This window comes from Ammospiza nelsoni, chromosome 8, assembly GCF_027579445.1.
Source record: "Ammospiza nelsoni isolate bAmmNel1 chromosome 8, bAmmNel1.pri, whole genome shotgun sequence".
Classification (NCBI taxonomy): domain Eukaryota; kingdom Metazoa; phylum Chordata; class Aves; order Passeriformes; family Passerellidae; genus Ammospiza; species Ammospiza nelsoni.
The window spans coordinates 34,062,866-34,089,265 of NC_080640.1; the positions used below are offsets into that span (position 1 = coordinate 34,062,866).

Here is a 26,400-nt window from a genome sequence, read left to right on the forward strand (position 1 = left end):
TCATTCCATGGTACAGAATATACAGTGACAGATGGCAGAAATGTATCACTTACATAAAACAACCAAGTAGCAATTCTGTTGCCTGTTCCCAATTCTTTAAAGGCATCTGGCTCATCTTTCTGTGAACAAAAGCAGGCAGATTCCATCAGCATTTCTTTTTGGTTGCTGAGAGCAGCCAATGACACACAGCTGCTGAGCCAGAGCACAGAACAGACTCATGCAGAAGAATTAATCCAACCCCTCGATTTGGAAGGAGGGGAGGAATGCAACAGGAGTGAATCTATCAATTTAAATAAACCAGGCACTTTGAATTTCTATAGGACAGGGAGGGAGGGCATTAAGCCCAGATTTCTAATGGGTAACAACAACTGTGCTGTCTGAGGCTGAGGCTATAAATCCTCCTCACAGCAAACTGAATTATTTAATTACACTCATCCCCCTTGTCCTTGGCAGCAGCCAGGGCAGCTCTCAGTCCCAGGGTCAGCTGCGAGACCTCCCTGCCACACTCCACTCTGGATTCCAGCTGGGAAGCAGGGAGGAAGCCTCAGTGACAAACCAGGTAACTAAGGAGTGTCCAGCACTCCACTTACAAGAATGAACCACATTTTGATGAGTTTTGATACCAACTTCTGTCATACCTCTGTTTCTAAACCCACCCCCTGTGACCACACTTTGTGTGCACTGAAATTCCAGCAATTGTTACTCCTGGAAACAGCCCCAGTGTTTCCAAACAAAACATGTTAATCACTTGCAATGCCTTGGAGCAGGTGCTTACAGAGCAGAGATCCTGATGCAGAACTGGTGGCTGGAACTGGCAGGGTTAAGGTTAATCTGAAGGGGTTAAACCACACAGAATTATGCCCAGTAAATAACCAACTGAATTTCAGCAGTCTGCAATTTAAGATGGAATAAAACAGGTGGGGAATTCAAATCCAATTTAAAAATTAAGGACAGTGAGTCCTTAATTCCCAGTTCCAGTTGTCAGGAGACTGCTGGCACTCAGCTTACAGGCAGCAACCTCCAGCTGGTGGTTTAGAGGGCTTTCTCCACGGACATGGATTAGCAAAGTGGAAGAGCTACAAAATTTAATAGACATGGAAGAACAGAGAGTGTGGCCCAGCCCAGAGGCCCAGGCTTCACCAGGTCTAGCTCTCCTCCAGCTCTTTACTTGCCCGTGCAAAGTCAAAGTGGGGCTCATATTGTCCTCCCACTCCATAATTTGCCACCTGAAAAAGAGAAACACAGCACTAGTGAAGAAGAAAGAGTGAAGACAAAGCAGGACTTACCCTTCCAAAATCAAAATGAGGCTCATACTGGCCTCCTACGCCGTAGTTGGCTACCTACAGTGGGAGGAGAAGCAGAGGATCTAGTAAATCAGTCTTTAGCCAGGCAAGAGTTTGGCTGTCAGCTACAGCCTTTGCAGAGATGAAATTTATACACCAAGCCCCAGGAAATGTCAAGCCTCTGTCAGCAGCAGGAGCACATCCAAGAGTGACACTGCAGGATGCTCCAGGTAAGAATCTGGTGCTTCCCAGGGCAGAAAAGCATTTTTCTTCTACAGAAAACTTTTCAGCCTCTCTCCAAAATGGTGTCACAGTGCTTTTACATCATCATGTTGAAACCACTTTTTGACCTGAATTTGGCTGTGTCAATAAAGAGGGTTCCCTGTCCTTCTTACCAATTGGTTATAAAAAATAACAAATTTTCCCCCAGATCCTTGGCCATTTTATCACCAGGAACCTTGACAGAGTGGCAAGGAGCACAGCACATTCCAGAAGTACTTTGTGGGTGTCCTGCTTTCTAGGTACTCGTGCTCTGCTCACAGTCAGGGAGGCAGCTGCTCATTTAAAGGCCTCAAGCAAATAAACAGAAGCACTTCTAAATTGCACTTTACTCAAGTTACACATCCAGCCAGTGTTTCCCACATCCCAGGGACACCAGACACTGAGTTAAACTTTTAAGTGCCTCCAACAGCAGCAAAGTTTGACCCTGTGACCATGAAACTCAGTTTATTGGACTAAATAAAAGGAAGTAGTTCCTAAAAAGGAACTACACATCCAGAGTTTCAGTTATCAGTTATCACTGTTGTTATATATCAGTTACTCAGTTATCACTGTTTCCTTCTAGCCCAAAAAGCCATTCCACACTGAACAGCTGCTCTGCAAAGACAGCGTTTTCTCCCCTTCTGTAAATAAATGAGTTTTTGTGGCCACCTCATGTGAGCAAGCACAAGAAATGGTGCTGGCACCCAGCCCCAAGCCCAAGCTACCCCTTACCTGCAGCTCCTCTGCAGTGGAGACATCCAGCCCTGTGAGGTCCTGGATCCTGGTGTTGATGCGGGACACCACCGGGCTCTCGTAGCCCGAGAGCCACGCGCTGGGGGGGGACAGTTAGTGACAGCACCAACACTTGCAGGCACTTGGAATGGGAAATTGCTTTTTAGGACTTCTCAAGGATTTGGTGGCATGACCACAAGTATTTCCAGGGTGTTAAAACCCTCTGAATTTAATGAATGCATTTCTTAGAAAGACCAATTCCAGCAGGGGTTTAAGGGAGCTCTGTAACCAAGGGCCTGAATTCCCCCACTGGGCTCAAGGAAGTGTCACAAACAGTGCTTCAAGATGATTTTTAAACCAGGCACACACAGTTTTGCTCTTTCCCCGCTCCCAACAGCTCATTCAGCCCCTGGGGTGATGCATTTTGAAGCAAGGTTTGGGACAGGAGCAGGTGAGCTACTGTTTCTGTCTGTGCAGCTGGAATTCAGCTCCCCCACATCCCACACCTCCAGGCCAGCTCTCTGAGAGCTGCCCTTTCTCATCAGTTCCCCCTGCAGAGCTACTAAAGACCATTCGGAAAACAACCAAATAATGCATTAAATGGAACAATTGCTGTCAGAACAGCCCATTATAACTCTGGTATTTAGCACATGCTTCAGGTACACGATTTTTAAAGAGGGGGAACCCAAACTAACCTGCCATTTATTTTATTTTTTATGTGGAAGGTCAGCCTCAGTTCCAAAGGCATCTTTCAGAATGTTTGCCTCCTACTGTGTATTAGACTTTTTCCACAGCTGCTCATCTGACTCATCCCATGCCAGTCACTGCACCTTCATTTTACCTGGCAGCCCCCTGCACTAATATGGGTGATAATATTGGTGATTTGGGGCTTGTTTTTTCCCCCCCCCCCTTTTTTTTAGCAGGAAAACGGAAATAGGTATTTCTACCTTTTTTTCTAGCAGTTGACTCAGCTTTTGTGCTCAGCAGTGCTTCCTGCTGGACAGAAATCCCTGTGCCCAGAGCCCAGAAGGAAACTATCAGCAGCATCCATGTATTTTTACTCAAATCAACCTTCACATCTATACTAAATTAAGTTTTTATATTGACTTGCATTAAAAAAACCATAAATCCCCAAATACTTTGCCTGGGAGGAACAGTAGCATGACACATGACACAAGGCACTGACACAGGTTACAGAATCTCTACGAGCATTTTTTTGAATGACAAATGAACTATGAGATAAAAGAAATCTGATTTCTTAGGACAGACATGCACAAACATATCCCTAGGCCCACTTGTTAGTACCAGGAGGTGTTACAGCACAACCTGCTTTGATTTCAGGTGGCAGAAGAATGCTAAGACATGGATATGAAGCATTCACCAAACAAAAATCCCCAGAAGCAGCCATGCCACACAGCCATGGTGACAAGGTTATGCTCACAAGCAGCCCTAACCTCACACTTAAGGCACAAGAAGAGCCCCAACACACCCAGCAGCTTCAGTGTAGGCCTTTTCTGCCTCTGTCCAGTCTGTTAATAAACGAAAAAAACCAAGAAACCCAAAGAAAGGAAAACCCAAGCATTCTTGCTCTGTTGGTTATTAGATGGCAATGAATACTGCAGCCTTTCAGGAAGGGGAGTACTGTATGTATTTTAGAAATCAAATTAACAGCCTCCACATACAAAGAAAGCCTATGAAAGGTGGAGAAACAGGGAATTGAAACCATATTCCAAGTGCCAGCCTGTCTGCTGGGTGCTGAGCAAAACCACAGGGAGACCTGGAGTGCTGCAGAGGTACAGGGGATTTAACCCTGGAGGTGCCATGCCAGCTGCAGCCTGGCCTCAGAATATTCCAGCTGTCTCACACACCCTCCTCTGCTGCTGTCCCAGCTTGATCCCTTGCTGACAAAAGTCTCTGCCTCATTCAAAACAATTTCTTCACACAAAGTTGGCTTTTTTTCCCTGCCCTTGTCTATCAAAGAAAAGAGAAAGACTCCCCTGGCCAGTGGTGTAGGAGGTGCAGCATTAACAGCCTTAAACATGCTCAGCAGTTTGCTTTCTTTTAATATTTACATACTTCCAGATTCACTGCATTCTGTCCTATTTCTGACCAGCTGTCACCTCTGAGTCTGTGATGGGCCTTAACAAAAAAGGGACAATTCCTGGGAGGCCACAGGCAGGGCAGGTCAAGATATCACTGATTTAGTTACAGACGGGTTTGGTATTTCCTTAATAACCACCACACAACCCCCCAGTTCCCTGACCACACAAGTCTGGTGTTTTGCTGACCCACTTGGCTTTGTAAAAAGCCATCCCTGAACTGTTATAAAAAATTTAATGCTTCCATTAGCGTGCTGAATTCACACTGGGGAGGCTTTTAACAACTTTGATATGCATCACAGACAGTCAGGAATAATCATATTGACTCATGGAATCAAGACATGGCTTGGTTGGGAGGGACCTTAAAACTCATCCCACTACACCCCTGCCATGGGCAGGGACACCTTCCACTGTCCCAGGCTGCTCCAAGCCCATCCAGCCTGGCCTAGGGCACTGCCAGGGATGGGGACAGCCACAAAATGTCCCATGGTCCTCCCTCTTCTAATTCTGCATGAGGCACCTCAGAGATTTTGAATGGCAGATGCTTCCACACAGAAATAATTTAAGGTCTAAGGAGTACATTAAGGAAAAACCAGAGAATCTCTGGAGCTACTGAACACACAAGAGTACATCCCCTCCAGATCTTATTTCCTCAGCTGCACTGGTCAGTCTAGGAGAAGACATTACATCCCAACACTACTTCTGTAGGTCACTGGCCACAAAATACTGGGATATGTGTTTAAAAGCCTTCTAAGCCACACTTGGTGTGCAGAAAAATACCAGCAGAGACACAACAGGGAGTGAGTAAAAGCCAGGCTGGTATTTCTGAAATGGAAACTTTTAGCATAACATGCTGCAAGCTCTGGCTGCCTGCTGGGAGGAGAGGGAAGGGGAAAAAGGAGTTTTTATCTGTAAAAGCAGTGTGTGAGTGGGTGGGTTTATCCTGGTGCTGCACACCCTGGCAAGGTGCCTCCCTACACAGAGCTGCCACGTCCCACCAAGGGAACAGTAGCTCTCTCAGAGGCAGGAATGCTGTAAATTTAGGAGGGCATGTGCTGGGAAGGAATGTTTGGAGGGGGAAAGCAGTCATCTATTAAAAAAATGAAGTGAGCATTTTTTGGTTTTCAGGAGCAATGATTCATCTGGAATCTGAATCAGCTCGAGCAGCTCCAAGGGAAAGATGTTTCTGGCAGTGCAGGAACAGCAGCAGGAGGGCAGCAGGAACAGCACAGGGCCTCTCAATCAGGCTGCTGGGGGTGGCTTCTGCCTCCCACTGCAGAGTTAGGTGTCAGGTTCTCTTGGGAAGTCCATACCCATCCTGCAAATCTGCACAGGGAGGAAAGCAAAGGCAGGGCAAGCAGAAGCTGCACACCAAGGCTATTCCTACCCTCAAAAAATGCCCTTGCCCAACTTCTTGGATTTGTCCCTACAATTTTAATTCCAGTTTCCAGTGACATACTGAATTTAAAAATTTAGCTCAGTAAAATGTGATTGAATTTCTGAGAGTTCTTAGGTTCATTGGAAGGAAGTCCCACAGTGCCACATTTTTGAGCACCAAACCTCATTAAGAATTTAAGGGTCCCATTCCCCAGGCTCTATCCTGTTTTGGTTTTTTTTTTTAATTGGCCTTTAATACTGGGTGGTGCCTTGTACTATTTTTTCTGACTGCGGCATCTGCACTACCTCAGGGAATAACACTTCCTACTAATGAAAAATCACAACTTGAAATAAAAAGTTCTTTCACTAAGCCTCATCTATTTAAGTAGGGACCAATTATACATCCCAATTTCCTCAGTAAACTGGTCAACTTCTCCAATTCCCATCATTAGCACAGCAAGTTTGACATGAGGCAATGTTCAAAAGGATGAAGGAGTTTCCTCAGTAAATACTCCAGAGCTGTCTGCACAGAGGACAAACGCCACAAGTGAATAAATTCCAAATATGCAGTGACAAATAACCAAGATAGGTAAGACATGGACAGACCTGAACATTAAAAACAAGAAATAAAAACTAAATGCAACACATTCAGGAAGAATGTTCAACAGGAAGATGGATGCTCCTAAAGCCCTTCCATGGGGTCAGTTTTAAGGAGCAAACATGTAAGAGTTTCCCAGACAATTTTCAGAGGATTTCCACTACCTGCATGTGCCAATGAGCACACAGACCCACGTGCTGCAAAGGTGTGAGGCATTAAAAAAAAAGTTTTTCAACTTGTCACTAGAATGGCCTTAAGGACCTTGGCTCCAGTGGTTTTCCAATTCTCCTGAGACTTATCATTCCTGAATCAGTCACCTTCCTGTGAGCCCGCATTTGGAAGCACTTTTACCTTTCTGAAGCAATTCACAGCTAAATTAAAGCCCTTCAGCTCCAGGCCATTCCAAGTTCAGGGGTTTGTCAAAACAGCTGAAAGAACACTGAATTTCTATTCTACCTTCCACCATTCAACCATGGAAATCCCTTAAAATCATCCCTAGCTTTAGTGGGCAGTGCTCCCAGGAATGACAGCAGCTCCCAGCTCTGAGCAAGGGTGGGCACTGAGGAGCAGGGGTGAGCCAGGCAGGTGCCCCATTGCACTGGGTGCCAGCAGAGCCCCATGCCCATGTTTAGTAGGTTAGTGACAGCACACAAGCCATGCTTAGCCAGAGAGGGTACTTCCACCTTGGAATGCCACCACTGACAACCAGTCCCTACTTCAGCAGTCCTTGTGCTTTCTTAGGTAACAGCTCAGCTTGCTTGGGCCCCTCTCTTTGAAAGAAAGGCTGAAGAATAAGGAGAGTTACACAGAATGCTTGTGCTGAAGCAGCACAGCCCCAGGACACACTTCCTCAGACAAGGAATCCCTTCCCCTTACCTCTTAGAGACTCTGTAATGTGCTGTGGTCAGTTTCCCAGTCTCAGGGTCATGAACAGTAGCACGGCTCAGCTACAAAAAGAGAAAGGACAAGGCTTACCCACCTTGCAGGCTGCTTTTGGCCAAGCCCCAGGTGTTTGAAAGGTTCCGGTTGGTCCGGATGCGATGCTCGCATATTAGCAATGGTTGGAAGGGCAACACAAGCTGCAGCTGCCATGTCCAAATCACAACAAATTGGTTGCAATAATTTGGTTAGATTGTCCTTTCACTTTTTTCCTCCCTTTATTATTTTTCCTCCTTTTTTTTTTTTTGTTTGTTTAAAATCAAGACTTTCTACAAGTAATTTATGATGCTGAGTTTCCCAGACAATTCCTCCTCGCCCAGAAGCTTTAACTCCTCCCAGAATTTTGGCTCAGTGCTGATAGCCTGTGCAGCCAATCTTTAATTACCATGGCTAAAACCAACGGAGGGCAAGCAGGGGCAGGTGGTTTCTTTCAGATCCAGCCAATTTTGGAAAGCACTGGCTAAATTCAGCTCTTGTAGTACTTAATGGACAAGCTGAAAAGAACCAGGAGCCCAGTGGAAGCGAGCCTGTGTTCTGCCAGGTTTGTGTCAGGCAGGAGGTAAAGGAGCTCAGCTGGGAGTGTGGGATTATCCTGGACAAGGAGATGTGTGTCTGTGTGCACAGCAAGGACCTGAAGCATTTCTTACACCCATTAAGGCATTTTGAGATCTGCTTCATTTTCCAAAGAAAGGGAAGACAATTCCTGGTTGTGAGAAGGAGCAAGGAGGAAGGAATGTATAGATTAAAAACAAACCCCAGATTTTACTGAAGGTTTTGTGACATCTTGTATTTTTCACACTGACTACAGAGACTCGCTTGAAAAAACAGACTTCAGAAGGCGACCAAAAGGGAAAGAACAAATCAAAACACGCCCCCAGAACTTCCAGCTGAAGGAAAAGACTGAGATATTCAGCAGCACCAGCCTGTTACAGATCTGCAGGGAATCACAAGGTGGACTGCAAGCTGTCTCTCCAGCCCAGCTGGTTTCCTGACAATGAGCAGGACGTACACACTGATGGCAGGCCCAAACCTGTGGCAGAGCTCTCTTACCTTTTGCTAATTCTGTAATGTGCCGTCTCCAAGGCTCCCGTTATGGGGTTTGAAATGGTGGCTCGCCTCAGCTGTGAAGCGAACCATCAGAATTGCATTACAAGCACAATCTGCAGCCCAGCACTCCGACCACTCAGAAGCCTGGCCTGGGGACAATGCCACCACCCTGGCACCTGCCCTGTCCTGCAGGGCCACAGGGAACCAGGGCAGGCTCCAGCTTTACCAAAAAAAGATTTCTTGTTTGGGTTTTTTAAGGTTTTCCACAAGTCCTGTTTCCATGTTTGTAGTGAGAATGGTTGTCTGAATAAAGCAAACTACAGCAGCTTGGATTTCTTTTGTAGTGAAATGCTCTGGGAGCAGCACACTGCTGTGGCATGGGGACAAGTGGTGCTTTGTTACACTCTCCTGTCCCTGCATGAAGGGTTTTACAGGTAGATTCAATCCACCATAAGCCAAAGGTGAATAAACCATTCCTTTTCAGTCCTTCTTGTACCAAAGGCAGCACTGAGCTCCCACAAACTTCTGCTTCACCCACAGTCACATTTACACAAAGTGGGAACTCCTGCCTCAAGGCTTTTCTTTCCCTCTGCTGTGCTCCATTTACTTCATGCCTTCCCATCCCTGTGAATGTTCCAACTCAGAATCTCACATGTCCCCTTTAGCTTGGCTCATGTACTACCAGGCACTCTCCATCACTTATAACTGCAAAGGCTGGGATGCAGAGCCCAAATTTTGTAAAAGGCACAAATGTCAGGCCAACTCCCAAACAATCAGAAGCATTTCTCCACTGTTAAAATAAACCAAACAAGCCAAGGCTGCTCCATACCTACAAGAAAGGGTACTGGGAGCTCCCAGTATGCTGCCTCTCCTCTCCTTCCATGCAGACACATGAAAAAACAAGGCACAAACTACAATTCCAGTGAGACTCCAGAGCTGAATAATGAGGCTTCATCCTACCAGCAGGGCAGAAGGCTGGGCACACATCAGCACTCTCCTCCCACAGGATGGCAGCAGCCCATGCAGCAGGAAGGAGGAGATGACGTTTAGGTCTCCAAGAACAAAATCCTTTTGCTGCTGAGCTGTGCAAGGCCTCAGCCACAGGGAATAAGGGAACAGTAACTGCATACAGATGCTCCTGCCATAAAGGTCTCCAAGTCTTTGCCATGAGCTGAGTGTGTGACAGGAAAACAGCGACCTCAGCAAGATCAGAGCTCACAGTCACACATTTACAGTTTTCTACTCTGTCAAGTAGTGGTCTGGTCACATTCCACAGGTATGGAATGCATCACTCTGCAGCAAAGGAGCTCCAACACCTCCAGACCAGCAATGGGGGCTCTGATTTTCAGCCCTGCAGCAAAGCTGCCTGCCAGGGCAACAGGAGGAGATGCCTCACGGGTACTTGGAGGGAAAAGCTCACACTTCCTGCTTACAGTTCAGAACATTACCTCAGAACAGAATCACTGAGGTTGGAGAAGACCTCCAAGATAATCAACTCCAGCCTCTGATCCATGCCCACCTTGACACATCCAGCCATTCCTTGGGCACCTCTAGGGATGGTGACCCTGCCACCTCCCTGGACAGGCCCTGCCAAACTCTTCAGTAAAGAGATTCTTCCCAATTTCCAACAGCTCAGCCTTCAGGGAGCTTTAAGATTTCTTCAGGCTCCCTGGTAGGCCAAGGACAGCCTCACTGCCCATGTACAACCACAGCCCTTGGCCAAGCCAACAGCCTCTCCTGCACTGAATGCTCTTATTCCCCTGGTCTCCATCTGCTTAGCTCATTTTGGACAAAAAGCCATTTAGGCCTAAAGCAAAGGGAAAAAGCAGGAAAATTACATTTCTATGAGCTTAAGTCTTTAAGTCTTTAAAATTGATGGAAAAATAAATTAATTTAACTAACTACATCTTCAGAGTACATTTACAGATGCAGAGCTGCACCAATTGGATATAGAATGCAACTCCATCAGTTTGCTGTTTGCCTGAGACACTCCTGTTTTCTCAGACAGCCAAGCTGCCCTGGATTATTCCTCTCTGAGAAACAAGAACCTTTGCATCTTGTGTCTCAAACAAGATTGATGAGCCACCATCATTAATAAAAAGCCAAAACTCATCATGTCCTGCCCCCTTAAAGCTCTGTCATCTGCAGGCAGCTTCCAAGCCTGCAGACAGTGATGGCCTCAGGTTTTAGCTTTTATATTTTTCAGATTCTGTGCTTCTTTAGTGTGCAGTTCTGAGCTTCACATTAAGGGATGGTGAGCTCTCTTCACAGAGCAGGGAGACAAAACAATTCCTTCTCTAGATGGGGACCAAGGACAACTGATCCAAATCTGAGGCCCAAGAGCAAAATCAACGGCAGAATGAAGAGAGAAAAACAAGAAGGATGGGACTTCATAAACTAAAGTTGTAATTAGACAATTAACTCCAATATGCAAATGGAGCAGAACTTCTAAACGTGTGAGACCCTGTGACCAGTCATCCATTTCCATTTTGGTTCACCTTGGGTGCAGCCCTGGCTGGGCTCTCGTGCTGTCCAAGGTGGATCCATGGAGATCCTTTTAATAAATCCCTACTTTATTTCTTAACTCCACATAGACACTGTTCTAGCTTAACCTTCACAAGGCATCAATAGCAGCCAGTCTTATACCAAAATGGAGAATATAACCATTCTTTCTTGTCTATACAATAAGGTGGCATTCCAGGACCAGAGGAATGGCTGCCATTCCCTTCCAAACTTAAAAAGAAACAAAAGCAGAAAACCAAACACAAGTTAGGGATACTCCAGTCCACTCTTGCTGGTTTGGATGAGGAGGAGAATGCTGAAGGACATTGTCCTCCTCATCCAAACCAGCTGAAATTGCGTCTGCAGGAAGAGCCTGACAATCCTGCACCGCTGGGACCCGGCTGCAGTCACCACAGAGAATTCCCAGTCTCCTTCAAGAGCTGCAAGGTGAAGCAAGCAAGGTGTGAGCTCACTGCACACCCCTGCCCTCCAGAGCAGCCAGCCACTCACACCGAGCACACCAGGGATTTCAGGTTCCAGAGGGAGGGAAGGGGGAGCATTTACCCTGGGCTTGGCCAGCTCCTTCACGGTCTCGATCTCCTCGTCGGAGATGATGTCCAGGAAGCGAACGATGCGGGGCTTGTCCCACTCGTCCTCCTGCTTGACGGGGCCCAGGATGTACCTGGGGTTCCTGTTCCCATCGTAGTAGCGGCAGAAGAGCCTCTTCTGTCTGCGGGGAGTCTGCAGGGGGCACAGCAAGGGGCACTCAGACAGGTACTGTCACATTTCCCTTCACAGAGAAAAGCAAGGCACAATTCTTCCCAAGGATTTCTGAGATTCACGTTCTCTGAACCTCAGAGAAAGGGAAAACACAATTCTTGTCGCTTGCTGTGCCTGTGTTGTGCCAAAGTAGAATGCAATATGGAGATTGTTTACACAAAGTGAGGATGTTTTGTTTCCTTGGCCTATCAGGGCTGGGGGGGGGGGATACTGTCAGGTGACAGTCACAGGACTCAGAGCAGTGTGAGCAGGTGTGCGCAGAGTGAGTGCTTGGCAGATTCAGTTTAGATGAAATGCATATAGTATAGTATAATAAAGTAATCAATTAGCCTTCTGAGATCAATGGAGTCAGATGCATCATTCTCTCCCCTTTGATTTACAATTAACTGCCACAGAACATTGGTATTGCCAATGGGCAGAACATGTCCTGGACACAAACAATTCACTCTCCCCACCTCCTTATGTGACAGGTTAAGGAGATGATTTCAGTTTGAGAGATCAGTGCTGTCTGCACTTTCATGTTGCTGTGTAATACTTCAGCAAGCATTACTTTACACAACCCTACTAAGATAATTTCATCACCAAGAAAAACACCCCAGCTGATCCAGCTCTCTCTGCCCATCTAGAATGAAAAAATTCATTAAAGTCTCACAGAGGTCTGGTGCTGTGCTAGAGAACTGACTGCAAACTACTCCAACTACCCTATTTAATTCTGTCTGTAAGTCTGGACTTCCAGCATCCTTATTCAATTAATTACACTGATGGAGCACTTCCAAGACAGCCAGCAGTGCCTGAGGCAGTGTTACTTTCTATCTACTGAACAGGCCAAAGGGGGCAGAAATCCAACACAAGATCCTCCGCTCTGCACAGTCATGCAGCTGCTCTAACAACTTCCTTGCTTGCACACCACACACAAATTCCTGACATTGTTTGGTTTCAAACATTTGAGAACAGTCTACTCCACTTTACCATTTTGAGCCCCTCCCCACGGCACAGCATTTCGTACTTCCTTCTCTCAGGCAGGTAATCCTTTTTCTTAACCTCAGTTTCCTTCTCCTGCTCTTCTGAATCCGTGCTGGACTTGTTTGCCTCTTTTTCTTTAGCCATGATGTACTCAAAGTATTTCATGTTCCCATTTGCTCTTTGATGTTCAGGATCTATGGACAGAGAAACAGACAGGGATCACTGGCAGGGTTCCAGCCCCTGAGGAACCATCCAGAAGTGCTTATTCACAGAAAGCAAAAGGAAACAGATGCACACCACTGCTTCTCCAACCCTCACTGCACATGGGGTCCCAGCACTGAGGAAAAGGGTTTGGCCACTCCAGCCCATCCCACTTCAGAGGGAGAGACAAGGGAATGGGGCAGGGAGAGAGCTGGCACAGCATGACTGACTAGAAACCTGAAAATACCCCAGTGGGATTTAAAATTTCTGGTGACAAAGCTCTTTAACTTGCAGAATTAGCTTCAGTTCTTTAATAAGTGGCTCTTGCTATGTTAGGGTTAGTTCTGAGCTCCCCAGAGCATCCATTACACAGTCAGTCAGTGAAATATTCACAGGAGAATAAATGTTTTCATTTTTCATGAAGCAGACTCTTATCTCACTGTCCTGTATTCTGTATTTCTTGTTTGTACAAGTGTTTCATCTTCAGCATGCTGAATTTGTATTTAAACCATCTGCAGAGATTCCAGTATCACAAATTTAGTTTCAATTTCATTCATTTTGGTTTTGCCTCTACCTAAGGGGAAGCAATCTCAACCCAGGAAAGCAAAATGTAGGGAGAGAACCGGATTTCAGACAGGTAAAGGGACAGAAGCCATGAAAATCCTTCAGTACAAAGGATCAAATTCCCATCTAAAATGCAAAACCACACTTTAGAAATGCATATAGGAGTCAGATCCCAGGCAAGGCTGCAGTGCCCAGGACAAAGCCAGGCAGAGCTGTGTCCCTGTGCCCCTCACCCAGCTCCAGGAGGCGTCTGGTGAGTGCCATGGCCTTGGCCAGGTCCCCCTGCTGGTACACAGCATAGCTCAGGTAGTCCAGGATGTAGACTTTGTCTGCAGAGGACACTTCTCCCTCATCCAGCTGCTTCAGGGCTTGCTCCATCCACAGCTCGGTGTGGTAGTAGTCAGCCTCTGTGTAGGCAATCTTGCCCAGCTCAAAGCAATCTTCAGCTGTTAGGAAGGATTTGTGCTTCACACCTGGGTATTTAGAGCAAAACAAAAGAGTTTACACAGGGTTCCAGACCTGTGCTCTGAGAAACATTTGAGTTATTTCTCATTCCTCTCAGCAGGGTTTTATTTCTGTTCTCCCACAGCTCCATTCTGCAGTAGCTGTTTGCTGGAAGTCTCTAAAGCCTGTAAATCCTTGGCACACAAGCACTCAGATGCAACTTTCCACTGCCAGAAAAGCAGGGAACAGCTAAATGTCTCTGCCACTAGTGAAAAATCAAATTAAACAAACCTTCCTTCCTCAAAACCCCAACCACTTCCAGCAAGAGCAAAAAAAAGCCAAATTTGAAGTTTCTGATTTCAAGGACATCATATTATCACTTCCAAAATGTTACTGAACCACGACTTGTTAGTGACAGCTTGGTGGGGGAGGACAAGGAAAACATCAGGGAGTAAGTTCCCAGCTGCTTGGGATTTTTTTCAAGTCAGTCATTTTTAGAAACATTTTAAGTGACCTCTGAAAGATTAAAGCACTAGTGGGCAAATTACAGATTCCTATTTTTGCCTCTGGAAATACAGGCCCTACGAAAAACCAAATTTTATCTTGTAAAAGGGAAACAGGACCTGCCAGTGTTTTATAACGGCTAGAATTACATCCCTGATTACATCTTAAGCCATTCTGAGTTTCTCACAGCAGCTCTGCAGTGCTCAGAGGGGGCAGCTGTTCTGCTGTACTCTCCTGTGATGGGCAGCAACTGCAGCTTCCTGAGCCTGAACCTGCAAACCCTCCAAGGACACAATGATTTGGCAGTAGCTGAGATTCTGGACCAAAAGAAATTCCCTGGGAATGAAGAAAAGGAGCACAAACAAGTGACCACATGGGAAGTGCTTCTCTGGAGCTCTCCAGAGTCCAAGTTATTCTTTTTTATCCTCCAGAACTTGCAGGTTCTGCCAGTACATTTCATTGCACAGTCTGGACAGCTCATTGCTTCCAAAGCAGCAAAACTTCCCCTTGTATTTCTGTGCTGTTTGAAGAAAACAGCAGTGAGCTGCTCACTGCATTAGGAGGAATCTGTAGGTCCTTGAGCAGGTGTTGAACCAAACCCAAAAAGCAAGGTTATACATCATAACACATAAAGCAAATTACTCTTAATTTTATTAGGCATCTGACCACAATGAGCACTTGCAAAAACAAGATGGATTGTACAGAGCTGATTTTTTGCCAGCTGGCAAAGGACTATTTTTCAACAGAGGAAAACAAGGAAGACTCAGCAGAGAAAGTTTTCTGACAAAAAAGAGAAATTGTGTCTTCTCCAGCACAGAGCAGCCTACTAAAGATCAGCTCAGGCAATGCCACACAGGCTCAAGTCTGTGTATGCAGCATCTTTTGCTCTTCAGTTTACACAATCCCTGAAGTTTAAGCTCAAAAAACTTGTTAAAATGCATTATGTTGTACAATAAAACCAGGCATCTGCCAGTGCAACACATGGGGAAAACCCCACCCAGGCAAGATTTTTATTGCTATTGATTTTTATTAGAAACTATTAACACTGGATTATCTTACCGTAACTAAAAGAAAGATTCAGATTTCAATCAAAAAAACACTTTTTTCTTTGATTTTAGCCAGGTCAACCCCCTTCCTAATGTTCCCTTCATGCTGAGCAGTTAAGCAAGGTGGAACAGAGCAAACAATTTGCAATCAGGACATTTAGGAAATGCAAATAACAGCCATGGATGGTTCTCACCTGGCAGGTTTCCCCTGGACAGGGTGTCTGTGTCCAAGTTGTAGGTGTCCTGCAGCCTCAGGAGGGCCTTGGCTGCCCCAGTCTGATCCTCATCGTTTGGGAAGAACTGCCTCTGGATGGTCATGTTGGAGATGAAGCCTGGGAAAGGCAGGGAAACACTGCTCAACTCTGTCCTGGGAATTGGGTGAGCTCCCTGCCCCAGAGAAAGCCAAAATCCACCTTCCCACAAGCCTGACCTGAACTCACAGCACAGGCTGCACAGTTTGCATTTCGTCTGGGGTTTTTAAAAGAAAGTAAAGGAAAAATCAAAAATAAACACTTTTTTTTTTTTTTTTTTTACCCCAGCCCTTCAGAAGGGCTTGAGACACACTGGTGCAGATTTCTGGCTGGCAGGTGCAGAGCCTTTTCCATTGCCATATTCAGCCCCTCTCACAGCAACAGGGAAGCTGAGTGCGCTGAATCCTCACCACAGACTAAGCCTTTTCTTTTTGAAAGCTCTGCTTTCTTATAATTCCTACTGCAAACCTCCATCTGGTATTAATTAGCTGTTGAGACAGTCTCACAGGTCCATTATAACCACCCTGGCTTCCTTTGCTAATGTCTTTCACAGTCAACTACTTCATGTCCTGCTCCTTGCTAAAGAGCTCCCACTCTTGCTGAAGAAAAGAGGCAGCAATTAAGTGTTTACTACAGTAATTCAGATTAGTTCCACAAATGCTCAGTCTCAAAAGCAGATTTGCAAATCTAATCCAAGCCCTGACATGTGAAAGGCAGCAGGCAAGCACCTGCAGTGAGGCTGTGATGCTGGATTTTGCTGCAGGCACACACATTCACACTCACCATCTGACATGTCCTTGAGCACCAGGCTCTCCAGCTCACCCCACTCTGTGTTGAGCCTTTTCATCAACTTGAATGCATTCACAGGATGGCCCAAAAACCCCTCTGGGTCTTTTGTGGCAGTAGCTGTCAGCTGATCCAACTTCTCTGCCCATCTAGAATGAAAATATTCATTAAAGTCTCACAGAGGTCTGGTGCTGTGCTAGAGAACTGATTGCAAACTACTCAAATGTCTTCACTAATAAAAAAGCCAACCAAAATTGCAAGCTTTTGCATTATCTATATTTGGAGCTCTTCTAAAAGAACAAGAAGGACTACTTCCTTTTCCTTTATTAAATCTTCTTCCTCAGCTGCAGCCCAAGTCTTATGCTGCTCCTGCAGCCCTTGTTGGAACCCTGCTGGAGGAACTCCTTCCTACAAGCCCCAAAAACACAGTGCCAGCACTTCCATTATCAGCTGCCATGCAAGACTAATCAAAAATGAAGCTTTACCCACATTTTCAATATTTCAATCACCCCCTTTTCCCCCCAAGGCTTACAAAAAGGCAGTTCAATGCTTGGCTCAAATTATTTTAGGTTTAGATACACACTTATATCTGTGAGACACCCCTTGCCTCTCGCCACAAAGCTCCTTTCCATGCTGAAAGCTTGGATGAAGCAACATCAGGAGGTCTCACACCCCCAAATGAGGAGCCCAGACCCAGCTTCTGGTGCTGCAGCTCCAACTCAAACTTCTCTAAGTACCACAAGTCATTCACAACCCCAAGGTGCCCCAAAACAAGCACAGCTTTCAAGAGAAGGGGAAGGGGAAGGAGGATTACACCATGAAGAGGTGCAGGAACACCCTGCAATCAGGGTAAGATGATGTTGAGGAGCCCCACCCCACAGAGAATCCCAAACTCCAGCAAGAAAGCAAACCCAGAATGTGCAGCCTGGAGGGGAGCTGTGCTCACCAGCTGGAGCTCCTCTTGCTCCAGGATCTGGTTTGGCTGGGTGGAAGCTGCAGGCTGTGCCTGGGGCAGGAAGGGGCTCACAGCTGCCAGAGGTGCTCTGGCTGCATCTCCCCACTGTCCCTGACTGTTCTCCTGCACTCTGACAGCCCCTGGGGGGTTTCCAGCAGCCACACCAGTGAGGGCTCCCTCCAAACCAGAGGAGCTGCTGGAGACCAGCTCCAGCTCGGAGCAAGCCCAAGACTGAAGGACCCAACTTCACCCTGTGCCTTCACACAGCTCAGGGTCAAACCCTCCCTGCATTTCCCACTGCAGGAGCAGCTCTCAGTGTCCTCCAGGTGCCAACAAACAACGCTGTAATTTTCCCCCCAGGTTTTTTAAAAGCTCTGTGACAGATATTTAAACTCTCCTGACCTCCCGGGGAGCACCTCTGATAAAATGGAAACAGCTGCAACGTTGCTGCAATAAGCTGAGCTTACACACTTTGGGATGCCCAACTGGCACAATCCCTTGTTAATTTGTAGCTGTAAAGAATCTCCTTGTAACATTCCAAACCTGGCAGCAATTCCAAGCCTGTGTTTCAAGTGACAAAGAAGGATCTTTCTTCCTGGGTGGTGGAACACCAGAAAGTAACACACAAGGGCTAAGATAAAAACCTCCTCCATCTAGAACTGTTTCAACACCCTCAAGACAGATTTATGCATATTTGTGAAAGCAAGGAAAGCATCCTGTTCAGTGATAAAATATGTTTATTTCTAGCTGTGATAAAATCTGACAACATTAGGCTCTGTTCCTCACATGGTCAGGTCTTTTCTTATTTATGCACCAAGCAGCACTGAAAGGGAACAACTGACAAACACCCAAGCAAAACCTGCTACTTTAAGCTTTGCCCCAGAGAAAAAATTCCACAAATTTAATCAGCCTTAAGGAAGCACTTTTTGCATAAGGGTGGACTCAAATGATTGACCATTAGCATTGTGACACCAGCTGCTTACTTTTTGATCTGCTCCAGCTTGCTTTCCTCTGCCTTAATGTAATCTTTGAGTGACACAACCAGATCCTTTTCTGTATTAATTAAGTCTGTCATATGACCTAGAAAAAAATGAGTGTGATGAGTCAAGGAGAAACACAAAATCCTGAGAATTAAAGGCATTTTTCTCTTTTCTACTTCCCCAAAAGTCCTTCTGCATTTGCTTAAACAACCCTGAAGGAGTATCTGAGTAAGGCCTTTTTTTTTTTTTTGAAGGAGAAAATCTCCTGCTGGACCAAGCTTGTTGCCATGGAAATTAATGTAATACTGTATATTTATTATTAGAACTAATTTAGGATTCATTTGTAAAAGGAAATAGTTTGCCACAGAGTAATCTTTCATCCAAGCATACATAATGTAGAGCAAATAAAGAGAAAGCTACAGATATACACAAAGCCTTTGTGTTTGATACACACCACTAATCCAGGGCTTTATTTTTAAGGTTATATCCATGACTTCAAGGGGTCCCTGGCATTAATTAATAATTGCTTCACCTCCTGCAAGCAGGCAGCTGAAGTGGTTCAGCACAAAAGGGTGCAGTGCCCAGCAGAAGGCAAGGGTGAGGCCAGACATGCTGCACCATTATGTGCCCTTGGCAGCTCACCACCTCCTTCCACATGTGTGCAGCACCAAAATTCTGCTTCAATTCCAATACCCTTAGGAATAAATAGAGACTACAAAGCCTTGCCTGGCTCATTAGACCACCCTGGGCTGTCTTAAAGCCTGTTTCTCCCCAAAGAAAAGCCAATAACATGGTAAGAACTAGAAAATGGGTTTAGTTCTGTACCAATTAAGGCCTTGGATGATTAACACATCCTTGCAGAATGAACTTTGAGGGGTCTCAAGAAACTCTTTTGGCTACACCAAAGCAGTTCTCACCAATGGAAGTGAAGAAGTCCGTGTGGGCACAAGAGAAAGGCAGCAGAAATCCCAGGGCTAGGGCACACCAAACCTTCTTGAATGCCATTGCTCAACAGCTCTCACCTCACCACACACCTGTGAGAGAAACACAAACAGGTGAAAAGCCCTGCTCACCAGAGAGAGGAATGCACCTTCAGAAGGTGCAGCAGAACCCTGACAACCTGAGCAGCTCCCACACACTGACTACTCCTGATGACTTTTATACCTGAGGAAAAAAAACAGCTCAGGGACAAGGTGTTCACCAGCACTCTTCTTTTTGGCATCTAAGTCATGCTGCAGGCAGAGCTGCTTTGCAAAAAAGCACTGAAAGAAACCATCAAGCACTGAAAAAAGCCCACAACTCCAATTTAAAATAGTCATTATCAAGTTCATCCACTCAATGGGAAAAAAACAGTAAGTTTCCTTTTTTCAGTCAGAAAGATGCCAGTGGAGCAGGTCTGAATGAAAACCCACAAGAGCAGTCCAGAGAGGGAGTTCTGTGCACGCTTCTGCTGCCTCTGTGGAGCCAAGCTCCACACCTGACACAAAAGGCAGCTCTGTCTGTCCCTGGATCCTGGCTGAGCACCCACAGGCAGTGCTTTCTGCAGGGCCAGCTGCCAAGCTCAAGCCTTTCAGGATCCTGATCCCTTCAGCAGCCCAGCATTGCCTGGCTCCTGCATACTTTAGGAGTAATTACGCTGTCGTGGAATTCACAAGGTTTGCTTTTTTTCCCCCAAAACAAAAGCTTAAACTTTCACATATTTAGTTGGTCAGAAAAAAAAAAAAAGAGCTCCAGTGCATGGACAAAATTGATTTACAGCTCTTCCTACAGCACAACTAATGAAGAAAAAAAAAAACAAAGAAAAAAAGCAACAAGTTCAGCTCCAAGGTAGTTTAGCCTATTTAGGGAAGAAAGTAGCATAACCTTAATCAAGCAAAAAACATAGACCCAGGTGTGGTATTCACATTAAAAAAAAGTGCAAACATAACCAGGGAAGTTCAAAACATACACCCAAATAAAAAACAGCACAGATGGTGGTACTAAAGGGGAACAAATCCCTGGCTCTGGATTGCAGGATCTCTCTCACACTGCACCTGAGGTCAGGGGCAGCTCCCTCCTCCCCTCCCACCCCCAGAACTGCAGAAGGGAGGCACTGGGGTTTGGGTCTCCTCAGGGGCCTGCCTGCCTGGGGACAGGAGCAGCACAGCTCCACTGGCACCAAGAGCAACAGCAGGAAATGCACATGAGCCCAGAAAAGCAGCACAGCCTCCAGCTCTTGTAAACCACCCAAAATCTGCCTGACCACAGCTGAAGGGCCGATGCCTTCTGGCACATTACAACTCTCCTTCCGCCTGTGAAAGTGAGAATTTGGACAGAGAAGCCTCCTGGAGTGCCTCTTTCCCCCTCACCAATGCTCTAAAGCAGCCCTGCTGTCCCCAGCAGCCTTCCTCACCTCCTCCTCCCCACAGGCAGCCATCAGGCTGTTTCAAACATACCTAACAAAAACCCACTTATGTCCACCTCCATTCTTACTGAAAATACCCCTCAGCTCCTGTTTAACCCTACAGAAAGCCAAGTGCCTCCTGCTCATTCAGCACTAGAGCCAACACATCTGTGAATCGGTGACAAAGCACATACAGCTTTACTACATCGTAAATATTTGCCAATTTTATCAGCACTGGGAATGCACTGAGCTATTTGTTTACTGCACTCAGTGAAACACAAGAGAAGCTTCAGAAAATTTCTTTTCTTGCTACGTTAATCAGGATGAAACTTTTTAAAACCACAAAGAAAAACCAATGAACAGAATCACCAAAAAGGTGAAGAAAACAATGTTTCCTCTCCACCTACTCTCTTAGTGACAGCGTTCCATCTTGGTTTTCCTCTTCTCCCACTGCCTTCGGAGCCTGCTCCAGCACCAGGCTCCTGCAAACACTGTTGCAACCTTTATTCCCACCTCCTTATCTCCACAGGCACACAGCAGGAGCGACTGGCAACAGCCATAAAATCCAACAAGTGCAATTCCAAGGGGGTACAAACACAAAGTTTCTCACATTTAGGCACTACAAGAGGTTGCCCAGAGGAATTGGATCTCCCATTCTTGGAAGAATTTCAGAAGGAGCAGAGCTTTCCAACCACTACAGCAGGACCAGCCACAGGTTCCCAAACCAAAGAAAACACAGCTCAGTTCATATAGACACTGGAAATCTCCCAGACTCACAGGCTGCCAAGTAAGTAGGCTTTAATTTCTTCCCATTGGTGACATGAAGTAAAACAAGATGAAAATCCTCTCTCCATTACTCCTGTCAGTCTCACCCTCCTCCTCAGCCATGTCCCACAAAAATGGCAATTGAGCATCTCGGGGAGGAGGAGATCTCTGCCCACACAGGGAAGTGGGAGTGCAGCTGACAGCTCCAACACGGGAGCTCCCTGCCTCCCCCTGGGAACTGACTGAGCTCAGGGGAGCTGAACTGAAACAGCAAAACTCCAGCAGGGGAATGGGAACAGCAAAGATACAAACACATGGATTGAAGGGAAACAAAGCAGCAAGCAGAGCAGTGGCACTGCCAAGAGCAGCACATTCTCTGAGCACTCAACAAATTTCAACACCACCATTTCAACTGATGTAACTTCAAGGGGGTTTTTCTGGGGACTTCCCAAAGTTCAGCTCTGCTTTACAAGTAGAAAGGTGCAAGCAGGCAAGCAAAGACAGCTGCAGAGTGACACATGACACAGCCTCATCACAGTCAGGTCCCACTGCTCAGGGACCAAAGACTGAAGATGCTTTTAGCCAATGTCCTCACTGCCAGCTCCAAGCTCCCAGGTGCTCACCAGGACTGAGAAAACAGGATCAAAAATGGAAACTGAAGGGCTACTTCAACATGGAATGGCTCTAACTCAGTTCCAGACCAGCTTCTTTATTTAGGTAAGGAGTAACTGGCCTGCTCAAGATGAAGTCCACTGCAGGGCCAGGAGACAAAACTCTATCACCAAGATCCTCAACTTTTGATTAAAAGGTGGGTCCATTCTCACAATCCTTACTGGACCCCACTGTATGTAAAGATAATAATAAAACCCTTTGACCAGTTAAGCTGAGCTTAGGAGAAGATGGAACCAGAAGTGATAGCTGCTCACTGCCCTAAACCTCTCCTGTCTCAAGGACAACACAAGTTACAGCCTCATGACACAATGCAACCAAAAATACTACTGAAAAGGAAAGAACTTTCCCAAAATAAGTACTAAGAACATTTAGCTGCCATCATTGCTTAAAGGTCTCACAGGACAGAAGCACCAGAATCCAGTTCCCAAGTCCTCTAGCATGTTCAAAGACTGTTTTAAAATGAAGATCCAAGCAGAGAGAGAAAGATTTTCTACAATTGCTGCTACCAAAAGAACAGGGTGCACTTTAGCATATTTTAATGACAAAGTTACAATATTTTATATAAATGAAAAACAGAATAAGAGATGGGAATAAATTTCAAAGTCAAGGAGGGTGTTCTACCTATCATTTACTTCATTCATGGCTGAATACAGGGCAGTTGTGTTTGTACAGAGATTTATACACAGGGAACTGAAGTGAGTTTTGCCTTGGTTTCCTCCAAGAGTAAGGTGGAATGGATGCAGCCCTCAGAGCCCACCTGTTTAAACTTTCCAGGCCAAGACAAGGAACACTGGGGATGGAATAGAGCAATTATTTTATCAGACACACCAGGCAGGAGGCTATCCTTGTGCTCAAGGATTAGGTGAGCAAATACACAGATATCCAGGAAATATTGGAAAAATATGTTTTCAGGTATTAAAGTGATTGAGGGAGCTGGGGGTGCTCAGCCTGGAGAAAAGGAGACTCAGGGGCGCCCTCATCACTCTCTACAGCTCCTGAAAGGTGGCTGTACTCAGGTGGGGCTGGGCTCTTTCTCCAGGCAGCACTGACAGAACCAGAGGACACAGCCTTAACCTGCACCATGGGAAATATAGGTTGGATATTAGGAGGAAGTTTTTTTTACATAAAGAGTGACAAAGTCCTGAAATGCCCTGCCTGGGGAGGTGTTGGAGTCACCATCCCTGGGGGTGTTTAACAAAGCCTGGATGTGGCACTGGGTGCCAGGGTTTAGTTGGGGTGTTGGGGCTGGCTTGGACTCGATCTTGGAGGTCTCTTCCAACCTGGCGATTCTGTAAATTCAGTGAATTCTAAAGAAAGCAGGACAAAGCCAATGATCACTTGAGTTCTTCCACTGAGTATACTCTTAAAAAAAAAATATTTCCTTATCTGTATCATCCTCAGCATGAAGGCATGGCTTTCCTGCTATAAACCTCTGCTTATCCTCACTCCTTCCAAAGTGGAACTCACCACCTGTCATTTCAGTTTGCCAAACTGCAGTGAGCAATTTGCAATCTATGTGCAAGGCCCCAAAAAAAATCACAGCTTTAAAGGCTATATTTTAAAGCCATTCATTATGGAACAGCATTTAAATCTGCACAGGTCAGAGAGCTAGCTCAGGGAGGAAAACAAAGGGAAAGAAAGTTAATGAGTACTGGTTGTGTCAGCACATACTTCAGAAGCAGTCTAGGGTGCTCCAGGTCAAATCAGTTTGGTCCAAGGCATTAAAAGGAATCCAGTAAAGGTCCGAGGTGCAGGGCAGTGGGACAGGGAACATCCCTGTCCCCAAAGGCCAGCCTCTGCTTCCCAGACAAGCCGGGAACTCATTACCTTTACTCTCCGCCCCTGGCAGAGCACCGTCTGCAGCCCGAGCCAACAGCCCCTGGCGCTGTGGGGAGCTGCATTGATTCACTCGTGTAACCAAGTGAATAAATGCCTTTCATTCACTAAAACCTCGAGCGCTGAAGCTGAACCTTTACTTCTAAGTAAGTGAACACTACAGCACCCTGCATTTGCCTCTTACTGAAGCCGGCAGGAAAAAAGACGTGAAACTGAACGCTGGGCAATCCTGAAGGATCTTCCCTATGGAAGTAGCCAACTCTTCAGGCAAACTGGAAGATTTAGTCTAAGTACATGTAACATTTTTATTATATTATTTTTATTAGATATAATATTTATATTTTTATATATTTTATTATATTCTTCAGCATACTGAAGACTCCAGAGTTTCCTCTGATAGTCAGGCTGGAGCCTATCAAAACGGAACGGTATCGCTTACTACAAAGGCAGATGCAAAATTCCACGTAGAGCAGCTGACCGAGCCCAACCCAAAGCAGCGGCGAGGGAAAGCAAGGCAAGCCGCGTTTCCCAGGGCGCAATCCCCGCGCTCAGCTCACGCCGAGTAACTTTCCATCGCTGCCAGCCCCGAGCCGTGCGCTCGCAGCTCCCGCGGCCGCACGGGCAAGGCGCTGCAGCTGCGGGGCCACCGAGCAGGGCGGGAGCCCACCTGCGGCACTGGACCCGACCCGGCCGAGGGGACAACTCCCAGCTCCTGGAGGAGGAGAGGGAGAGGGAGGCGGCAGCTGTTTAGTCTGCCAGCCGCGGGGAAGCCGGCGCGCCGGCGCCCTCCCGCCCCCCTCCGGAGGCTGCCGGCTCCCGTTACGTAAGGGCCGGGAACCCCGGCGGGCAGCTCCGGGACACCGGCCCCTGGCCGCGGGGAAGGCGGGGGGCGGCGGAGCGCTGCCACGTATCGCCCCCACCCCCCGCCGCCCGCGCGGCAGCCGCCCAGCCCGCGGGTCCCTCCCCCCGACCCACCCATCGGGCACCCTCACGGCCGGCGGGACGGGGCGGCCGGGCCTCACCTGAGCACGGGGGGCGGCGGGTCGGGGTCGGCACCGGAGCTCCGCGATCTGCCCGGGGGCTTCACCCACTGTGCGCGCCCGGCCCCGCCGCGCCTCTTATAGCCGCGCCCGGTCACGCCCCCTCAGGCCACGCCCCCCGGGCGGTGCGGCCCGCGCGCTACGTGAGTCCGGTCACAGCGGCGGGCGCCGCACTGCGCATGCGCCGCCAGTGCCGCCGCGTCTCCGCGTGGTCCCCCCGGTCCGGGGCACCGCGCACGTGGGACCGGCCCGGGACTGCCACCGGCCCGGGGACACCGCGCACGTGGGACCGACCCGGTACCGCCACCGGCCCGGGTGCTGCGAGCTGGGAACAGCCCCCGAGCCAAGGCCGGTGGGAAGCACGGAGCCGGAGCGGTGTTTTTGGAGTAAAAGTTGCTAGAAAGGCCCAGAACGCCGGTCCCGTAAATTGCTGCCAGGGCAGCTGGGCTTAGCACTAGGGAATCAGTCCGAGATCATCGAGGCCAGCCTGGGCAGTGCTGCAGCGCTCCGAACCCTCTCAGGTGCTTTAAAAAGCTGCTTGGGTGAGTTTTGCTCGGAGAGATCGATGCTGCCTGCTCTTTACTTTCTAGGGTTTCCTAAATAAACTGGTTGTTTGCTCATTTCAGCCATTCAGTTGGAATCAGGGACATTCCCAAGCGTTTTTCCCCATCTCTTTAGGTGAGGGTTTCAAGGCAAGGATCACCTCCTCACTAGCGCAGCCAGCCTTCCATCTTTGCCCTTTCAATTGGTGCTCACTCCCAGCTGGAAATCTTTCACAACAACAACAGAGAGCTGGCAAAGGCACAGCAGGGCCAAACCCCCCCTCTAACACACATTGTTACCAGGGTGACTGCCCTAAAACCACCTCGTCCGGAAGAGGGACCTGGAGGCTGCAGCTGAGATTTCTCCCTGTACCCAGACTGTCACCTCAGCTCCCACCCGAAGGGACAAAGCCTTGGGTGTTTTGTCCCATTTTAGGGGGTACAGGAGACACAAACAAGGGCATGAGCTGAATGTATTTGTTTCTTGTCCAGCTGTGGACACAGATGTGTCCACACAGCTGACAGCAGAGCAGGAAGAAGGCCAGTTTTTAGTGGAACTATCCATCAAAAAATAAGCCTTCCCTTCCTCTCATTCTGGTTGCCTTCCAACAGAAATACAACTCCTACAACTAGCAGGAAACTCTGGAATGTTATCCAAGCTGAGGCATCCAGTTAAAGCCCTGTTATCCAGAGAGTCCCTAACATCTAGCCAGAGATTTATCAGCAGCTTCTAGAGATTTGGCAAAACCTCACACGCTGCAGAGGCACAGGCAGACTTCTTCAAGCGAGGTCTGCTGCTTTCTCATCCTCTTTTGCATTCTCCAGATATTTTTAGGAAGTGAGGCAGGCA

The 26,400-nt window shown here is 47.2% G+C and overlaps 1 protein-coding gene across 4 annotated transcripts in view; it reads right to left on the bottom strand.

The window, feature by feature from the left end:
- The window catches only part of P4HA1 (prolyl 4-hydroxylase subunit alpha 1), a 29,396-nt gene extending 4,368 nt beyond the window's left edge, over window positions 1-25,028 (bottom strand). The window contains exons 1-12 of one of the 4 annotated variants that reach the window (XM_059477582.1): window positions 24,991-25,028; window positions 19,230-19,346; window positions 18,316-18,412; window positions 16,375-16,526; window positions 15,535-15,672; window positions 13,580-13,819; window positions 12,588-12,775; window positions 11,403-11,579; window positions 8,340-8,410; window positions 2,277-2,376; window positions 1,173-1,226; window positions 54-119 (exon numbers count right to left, since the gene is read on the bottom strand). In XM_059477582.1, the coding sequence (XP_059333565.1) occupies window positions 54-119; window positions 1,173-1,226; window positions 2,277-2,376; window positions 8,340-8,410; window positions 11,403-11,579; window positions 12,588-12,775; window positions 13,580-13,819; window positions 15,535-15,672; window positions 16,375-16,526; window positions 18,316-18,412; window positions 19,230-19,317 (1,371 nt within the window). In that variant the 5' untranslated portion in view covers window positions 19,318-19,346; window positions 24,991-25,028. Of the gene's footprint in view, window positions 1-53; window positions 120-1,172; window positions 1,227-1,286; window positions 1,341-2,276; window positions 2,377-7,226; window positions 7,298-8,339; window positions 8,411-11,402; window positions 11,580-12,587; window positions 12,776-13,579; window positions 13,820-15,534; window positions 15,673-16,374; window positions 16,527-18,315; window positions 18,413-19,229; window positions 19,347-24,990 lie in introns of all 4 variants that reach the window. The other 3 variants (XM_059477580.1, XM_059477581.1, XM_059477579.1) reach the window with 3 other exon arrangements.
- Between the last annotated feature and the right edge of the window lie 1,372 nt (window positions 25,029-26,400).